The sequence below is a fragment of the Manacus vitellinus genome, unplaced genomic scaffold, assembly GCF_001715985.3.
Source record: "Manacus vitellinus isolate BGI_N305 unplaced genomic scaffold, ASM171598v3 scaffold_23_pilon, whole genome shotgun sequence".
NCBI lineage: Eukaryota > Metazoa > Chordata > Aves > Passeriformes > Pipridae > Manacus > Manacus vitellinus.
Genome location: NW_021939718.1, coordinates 7,981,048 through 7,989,428, shown reverse-complemented (window position 1 = coordinate 7,989,428; position 8,381 = coordinate 7,981,048). Strand labels below are relative to the sequence as shown.

At 41.8% G+C, this 8,381-nt stretch overlaps 1 protein-coding gene across 3 annotated transcripts in view; it reads right to left on the bottom strand.

Moving 5' to 3' along the window:
- Window positions 1-2,282: 2,282 nt before the first annotated feature.
- The window catches only part of CAST (calpastatin), a 52,125-nt gene continuing 46,026 nt past the window's right edge, over window positions 2,283-8,381 (bottom strand). For all 3 annotated transcript variants that reach the window (XM_018072913.1, XM_018072914.1, XM_018072912.1), the window contains 7 exons: window positions 7,912-8,013; window positions 7,029-7,121; window positions 6,494-6,547; window positions 5,936-6,025; window positions 4,640-4,719; window positions 3,590-3,658; window positions 2,283-3,498 (listed from right to left, as the gene is read on the bottom strand). In XM_018072913.1, coding sequence (XP_017928402.1) covers window positions 3,601-3,658; window positions 4,640-4,719; window positions 5,936-6,025; window positions 6,494-6,547; window positions 7,029-7,121; window positions 7,912-8,013 — 477 coding nt within the window. In that variant the 3' untranslated portion in view covers window positions 2,283-3,498; window positions 3,590-3,600. The remainder of the gene's footprint in view (window positions 3,499-3,589; window positions 3,659-4,639; window positions 4,720-5,935; window positions 6,026-6,493; window positions 6,548-7,028; window positions 7,122-7,911; window positions 8,014-8,381) is intronic.

Below are 8,381 nucleotides of genomic sequence, written 5' to 3'. Positions count from 1 at the left end.
CCGGGAGCGGAGCGCGGGCTGTGCCGGGGCTGCGTCCGGTCCAGAGCCGGCAGGGGACAGGGACAGCGGAGAGTGACAGGGGAGAGTGACAGGTGACAGGGACAGCTCAGAGCTGCCAGTGGCAGGTGACACGCTCAGCTCCACTCCTCTCACCCTCGGCTCGCACCCCTTTCGCTCTCGTTTGGAACAACAACGAAACAACAACAACGAAACAACAACAACGAAATAACAACACCGGGACGCCGCAGCCAATGAGAGGCCGCGTCGGGGCTTGAGGGCGTGGCCACGGCGGAGGGGGCGGAGCATAACGGACAAGGAGCGTGCTCGGGCCGAGGGGGCGGGGCCGCAGCGCCGGGGCCCGGCCGCGGGTGGAAGGAGCCGCTGCCCGGCTGGAAGTGCGGCTCTCCCGGCTCTGGGGCTCCGGCACAGCCCTTCCCTGCCCACACCGGGTTTTTCTTCTACTTTCCCACCCAGCCTGGATGTTCTGGGCTGGGACTTACACCAAAAACGCCCCATTAGAGCTTTCCAGCCACGGAAAACCTGTTTTCTGCCCTATGAGGCTTCTATGGCAAAGCTGGTTTTTGCCAAATCCTTCTTGGCTGTTGCTGGTTATTCACAGGGGTTGTGTCTTTCTGCTATGCATCGGGTAGGCTCGGCAGGATTCCAGTATTCCAGGGAAGGGATGATGCAGGGAAGTGGGAAGCAGGAGTCCTGTACTGGTGCTGGCCCCAGGCAATCCTGAGGCAGCATCATCCTTGGCCTCACATGTTGCCTAACACTGTAATTCAAGTTGTTCCTAAGGGTCTTTCTATCGCACCTGTTGGATAATAATGAGAAGGTAATTGCTCTGCAAAAAATTAGTATCTTGTCCTTGGAAGTGACTGTTACTCAAGAAAGCAAAGCTGAAATCTTGGAGGTGGAATTTTTTTTCATGGAGTTTCTTTTTTTGTGAATGGTCTTCTCTGTTTACCTGCAGAAAACTTTCAGTTCTGTTCTAAACTTTAAAAAAAGAAGAAAATCATCAAACTTCCACATGTGCCTAAATGTACTTGATTTCTTTGCTCTTGCTACTGTGCCCTTGACATGAGGCCCTGGTGTTTTATTTCCAACCTGCCTCAGTTTCCCCACGGAGATGCTGAAGCAGCTGGAAACTTTTAACAAAGTGAGCAAGTTTGAGCTGGCTTCCCGTCAAGTCTCCAAATGCTCAGTGAAAGCCCCTCCCTCCCTCTTTGGGCAAAGAGAGGAAAGGAAAAAAAAATTATAGAAACTGAGAGCAACCCAGATCAACCGGATTATATAAAAAATATATATTTACAATTATATATATACAATTTGAATATATTATACACAATAGGGACCTCCCAAGGGGGAAAACAGAAAAGGGAGGGGGAAACAGGGATAAAAGAACTTAAAAACAAATATCTTCTAAATATACACCTTCAATAGAGAGCTAGCGAATAAATACAAAAACGAATTAAATACTTCCCTGAACAGGACAGTAGAACTAACTCCCCACACCTCCCAAATGGAACGGAGATAACGGCAGGTCGGAGCAGGTGGGCTTTGGCCTATACAAGCAAAACCGTCTGCAAGAGGGACCTGTCGTCTTCAGCCACCAGAAGAGCGAAGAGAGTGAAGGTCTCCTATCTGCGCCTTCTATATGCTGTGTTACGGAGAGGAATGATATGGAATACTTCCTTAGATTTCTGACCCCGTTGCTAAGGAAGGCCTAAAAAATCCAAGAAACCAACCCACTACACAAAGGTAAAGCCTTTGGGAAAAATATATAATCTGGAATCAATCCCAAGTATTTGACTGTGCCTAGCTCTTCTCTCACCTCTAGATCACACCTGCCCAAGAAGTTAAAACCCACTAGTGTCCCCCAAGGGTGATGGTTAATTATTTGTACACTGCACATTTCAACACAAATTCTAACTGGAATTTTCTCCAGCAAAGTAATTTCTTTTCTGAAAACTCTAGGCTTATGTCTTGATCTTTTAGCTGCTTCCCTTGCACAATGGGAGTCCCCAAGTTAGATCTAGTCCTAGTTAACTCAGATACAGCTTTGAAATCCAAAGGAAAGAGGGCAAAAACTGCAGCAGGATTTTGATGAGTTTGTGAAGGCCTTCACAACTCTTCAACACTCAGGGTGTTTTGAATTTTCAATTTTAATATGTCAATGTTTTGGAGCTTTTTGATTATTTCTAGGGGTTTCTTTTGCCTTACAACAGCTGTTAAGACACAAGCAAGGGATAAATGAAAAGCTCGGGAACGACACAGCGCATCCTTAAAAACTTTTATTAGTGTGGCACGGTGCAGACTGGAAGCAGAGTCACGAGTCTTAAATATCCCCAACTTCAGTCTCCGGGCTGTCTCTGCCTCCTGGGCCACACCCCAGAGCCGAGTTTTGGTGTTGGTGGGAGACCTTCCTCCGGCAGCCGATGGGAGGAGCTGTAACACGTGTAAGGATGTGCAAAAGGATATTCTGCAGAGGAAGAAGGCAGAGGGAAAGCCACGGAGACACTTGTCATGACAGCCCTGGCTGCAGCAGACCCGTGAGACGCGCCTGCCTGTGCCTGTTCTCTCGCAGGGCAGGAAAATGGGACTGTTCCCTGCAGCGTTAACTTCGGCCCTATTTCTGCATTCCCTGCTGGAGTGCAAGGAACAGACTAGAAACAGTGCAAAACAAGATTTAAAAAAAAAAAAAAAGAGTCTGCCTGTGGACCTGAACTTTGATTTCGGCCAAGACTCATTGCCCCTCCTCAATTTCCCCTTCTGTGATGGTAGCAGCGTCACTGTTACACTAAGACTTGTGTTTGTTCAGTCCAGGAGACTCCTGAAATTATAACAGTACAGATACAATTGGGGGAATTGGGGGGGGGGGAAATAAAAAATTCTGTCCTAGTGTATTTAACTACAGTTAAGGCAGCATCCCAAATACCTGCTTTATTACCAGATGTGCTGGAAGAAGCAGCTAATCCCCAGTTTCTCAGCTTTTATCCAACCACAGATCACCTGTGGTTTTCCTACCAGGATCCGGCCTGAGCAAAGCCTGCCAGCCCCAGCTGAGGATAACTAAAGCTCACTATATTCCAGAACACTTAAGGCATTCACCACAATGTTAAAAATGCTAGCACATACAAACTCTTCAGAGAGTTACAGGCACTATGTGGAGGTTATGTGCAAAAGTCTGCAGAAATTTTTTTTTTTGGCATTGCTCTTCATTGATGGAATATATTTCTTGCAAATAGAAGCATTCTTTCCTTCTGAACACTAAAGGAAATTAAAAAACAGTCAGACTATAATGAACTGACTGGGTAAGGGAAAGAAACAAACCACCCAAGCCTACTACTGGGGAAAAAGGAAAGATGAAGTCCAGCAAGTATCGCTGTACAAAAACCACCCAGAATAACCATGCGCTTTCAGCATCAGCTTTTGTTCTTCAGGAGTAACTATCCACCAACAGAAAGAAGACATTTTACATGATGTGCCAGGATCCTGGGGGGAAGAAAGCCAAAGAAAGGTCAGAGTGCTTAATAACATGAACGTGAGTTGCCTTTGTAGTGGCCCAGAGAAGATGAAATCTCACCTGATAATGTTTTAATGTTTAGCTTGTTTTCTGCCTCTCAGATTTGCTGCTGGAGGACTGTCCCTTTGCCTAAAGAGAGGATGAGACAGTGAGAAACTGTGAACTAAGCTAAAAATCTGAAATCAAACAGTGACAGACACTCATCAGAATCACAGTTCAGACATAAATATGATCTCTGAAATACAGAAAATTTAGTCACAGCTCAGAACACCCTCCTGAAGAAGAGTTAGAGACATCCTCCAAGTTTACAACCAGAATTCTAAGTCAGTCAGTTCTGTTGTTACACAAAAGACATCTGTGGCGATTTCACAATAACAATGAGAAATCTCATCACTTGGCATGCGAAACTTAAGATTTCCAGACCAAATCTAACCATCTGGTTCAGGCATCTATCTGCATATCCTTGTGAGAGAACAACGTGATGGGAGAAGTTTCACCCTTACCTGAATCCTTTTTCTGTACTTTGGGATGACAAAAGCCAAGCAACCCTTTTAATTTTTTTTCTCCTTTTTTTTCCTTTTTTTTCTTTGAATATAGAAACAGCTGCCTGCCCTTTCCCATCAGATTCACTCTGCATATTTATTTATGAATGTATGTAGGTCTTCATTAATTTAAAAAAATAAATTATGATAGTAACTTGAGTGTGGTTGCAGGAGTACTTTCTAATCACTTTTGGAATGCTGTTGCTCAAAACTGTCAAGGAAAAGAAGTGATGAGGATCCCACCTGAGGCAGCTACAGGCATGTGCAGTGGGACTCTCAGATCAGTAAACTGGGGAAGGAGAAGCCTGTGGACCATGCACTGCAGAAGACCACATTCTCCGAAAGATATATATTTTTTTGCCCGTTTACTGCCAACTTCCCTTGAAACAGACAGGAGCCTTTCTCCTATAAGCATGTTTACAAAAATTATTCCATTTCGACCTATTGATGTAATATCCTCCTCAGAATAACAGCCATGTGATATGAATCTAAAATCCAGCTGCCCATCTCATATGTTTACAGTGCCTAGTAACCATGACTGTCCACACTATAGTATGTGTGTTTATACCGTTTTAGGGTCTCTGGGTTTTCCTTTGTCCTTTGAGGTTGGTTTAGTTGTCGTGGTTTCCTTTCCGCTTTTGTCCTACACTCCAAAGAAAAAAAAGTAATTACCGTTACAAAGAGAATAGAGCATAAAAGCACAGCTAATCATAACCAACACCTAAAAATGGACAGACTCCTAATTCTTGGTGCCTTGCAGTGTAAGCTTAAGGAAGCTGCTGCAGAATTTCACCTGGGAACTGGTTACGTTTCCATAGCTCCATCTGACCACGAGATTTAATTTTTGGATAGCTACTATACTGGTTTGTTCAAAGATCTGTTGAATTCAAGCTTTGGTAATTCTTACTCCTCACAAGAGAACCAGGAGGTTGTAGCAAGAAATCATGGGAGTTGTAGTTTTCCGGGCTCTGATGCATGCTCAAACAATACTTGATTGTCATTGGTTGGAAGATCATATGACATGTTTAAGTGCTGTATTTAAACCTGAGTGTTTTGAAATAAACCTCAATTCTGCCCTGGCACTTGGTTGTGTCACTGGCAGGGTTCGTGCCTTGTTCACCACCTCAGAAGGTACTGCAGCAGGAAGCAGGGAGGGATGAGCTGGGAGAGGCCAGCAGAAGATGACAGACAAGGCCAGCTGCTTTGCTCAGCAGAATACAAAAACTATTATGAATAAAAAAAATGCAAAGCATTCCTTCTGCCTGCAGGTGAGGGACCAGGGCATGGGCTAGAACACATTACAGACATGCTGGGAGAAGTCTGAATGCTGTTTGTTAGCTGTGTTTAAGAGGATTATATGCCAAATAAATGCTCTATTTCTCATTGCAAGACTTCTCTAGTCCATACCACCTTCTGCATTTTTCTTGACAGCTCTACTGTTTTCCCTAACACACCTAAAACTCTCTCCTGTTTCCAGCATTTCTCTCTACAAAACCCTCTTGAACTGCTGCTCAACTCCAGCCTACAACCATTGCTAGGTAGTGCATCCCATCACTGATGAAAGGTTTCTTTGCCTCTCTACAGTTGGTGGATACTCTAATCTGTACAAAACCTGTTATCCTTCTTCTCTGCTCAACTTACCTCTCCAAGCCTATCTTACCTCTCTAAAACACTCTAAACACCACAAACTTTCCTTCTAACAAATATTTAGTACACAGCAAAATGCATCAAATCTCCATTTCCAGTAGTAAGACAATCCCTACATCTGCACAGGGCTCCTGTAAACCTAAAGTGAGCTATTGCAGTGAAAAGTGAGGAGTGAAAAACTGTTTATTTTTCAAGTTTTTAGCAGAAAATGTCCTACCTTTGAGTGCTGTGGTGTAGCAGGAGCATTTGCACAAGTGTCAAAGTCACCTGATAAGGCATCAATAGCTGCATTGTCATCTCTAGGCTTCTGCAATAATTTTGAAGTCACACAACATGCAACACTTCCACAGTCCAATTCATGATTCAGAAATTTATGTCTGCTTTAATTATCCCTTTCTTAAAGAAAAGCACACCTGAACTCTACACATATGTTAGAGAGATGTCTATTTTGAGGATTCCAAAAGGCATGATTTCTCTGAGTACTGGACCTGAACACTCACAGTGAAGTTGTACAGAAAAGCTATATTTATTGCGAAGAGTTACTCCTCACAAAAGTTTTACTGCCCACACTATTAGCTACTGCATTCATGAGCATTTATGAGTATTTGCAGTGAATCACACCTTAAGCCTACAGTGACGCTGCTTTGAAAAAACATCAGAGCCCACAGCCTGACACGAACACAGAATAAATGTCATGAATATATATATATATATATTATATATTATATATAATATATATATATAAATCCTCAATAAAACTCATCATAAATGTTACCTTTTGTCCTTTGTGGTTTATGTCCTCCTTTGCTGTTGGCTTTGCTGGTTTACCCTTGGGAAGAAGAAAGAGTACATCCTTTATTTTGAACAGGTCAGATTAGTTTAAGACAAGTAGTTACACACAGCATTGGGTGTTCACAGATTATCAAGAAAGTTGCACAATTCTGAACTTATTTCTGTATTTCTCCTGCCATGTATTCACAGCCAGTTCACACAGTGCTTTCATAGCTGTGTCACTTTAACCCTCCAGGACACTGATTGTTACTGGGTAGTTCAAAGTAATTGTTTGTTCAGACTGGCCAATTAAAAAAAAACAAGAACAAAACAACATTTTTTGTTGTTGTTTTTTGACTTACATGCATGCAAGGCTAGAGTTATCCTAACTACAGGATATTTCCATGTTTAGCCCTAATACATAAATACAGTACAGGTACTTACTCACTTATTCATCTTGTAGTTCCAAAGAGGACAGAATGGCCCATAAACTCAAATTTCCAGTGTTGCAAATAAAAACTATTAAGGCTTTTCCTTACCTGATCACCTGATTCCAGAAGTTTTTGATAGTCAGGTGGGATGGTATCATCTCTTTCTCCAAGTTTTTCTCTGTGTTCAGATTTAGCCTTTTCCTGAAAGCATTTAAATTTTTTAACAACTTTAATACTCATGTTAGAAATAAGTGAGAGGGCTTCTTAAACTTGGGGCAGATGCCCTTTTTAACTTTAAAATTTTAAAACTACTGGTGAGGAAAGCATATATGGATTTCACTACGAAGTGAAGGTGGTTTTGTTTTCCCTCAGTAATGTTCTTTACCTTAGGTATTGCAGATTACAATTTACTACTACTATTACACAGAAATTGATTTTCTTATTAACAGAAGGGTCTTTACAGAATTTTATGAAGAAAGACTGAATGAACACAAAATAAGCAGAAACAAGCAAGTTTACAAATATGAGTGACTAAATGAACACATCTGTTGATGAACTCGGTATTTGTGGATATAGAAGTCAAAGCCTGATGAAAAATTCAGCCAGAAAATTAATTTTAGAAACAGAAGCCCAAGAAGACACATGAAAAATGATGAGAATAATCACAAGAAAAGGCATTGAAATAAAATAGTTTCAAATTCCTGTAACACTTCAACACTTGCCTCCAAGTGGCTGAAGTATGTTAACCAATTCAGTATTTTTCACAAAACCCACAAGTAATCCAGCTGACTGAAGAGTGTTTGGTATGCCTACATGTGGGAGACATAAGAGTATGGAGTTTTTTCTAACAGCCTTACTCCTACTTCTAAAATCCTATGCCATATACTCCTACAGGTATATGAGAAGTATTTTGGGGTTTTCTTGTTGATTTGGTTTATTCCTTCCCACACCTCGCCCCAAACTGATCAAGTTTCAGAATGTCTTTTGTTACCTTTACTTTATCCACAACTGGTTTGTTCTCATCAGGGTCAGGCTCCCTCTGTCCCAGGGAATCAGACAGGAGATCCAAGGCTTCATCCATCTCTTTTCCTCCCTAACAAAGTGTAAACACATTTGTGAGTGCAAATGTGCTGCAAAAATAATTTGATTCATCAAGCTAATTAAGTCCTGACTAATGAGCTGTCAACTTCAATGAACAAAGAGCTCACCCTTTGTAATTGCAATGTTGTGCAGTAGCTGGGGAAAAAAACCACAGAATATTTAGACCTACAGAAAACATAATTTTAAGAAGGGCTTACAGGATTTATTTTAATGGCTTTTGTTATATGTAAGCCTAACCTCTGTAATGAGAACAGATCTATAAAATGATGGTTGTTTGGCAATTGCCATTCACTTTGCAAACATCAGTTTTTATTCAAAACCTGGTCAAGAAAAAAAAAGACCATAAAACCAACTAAAGAC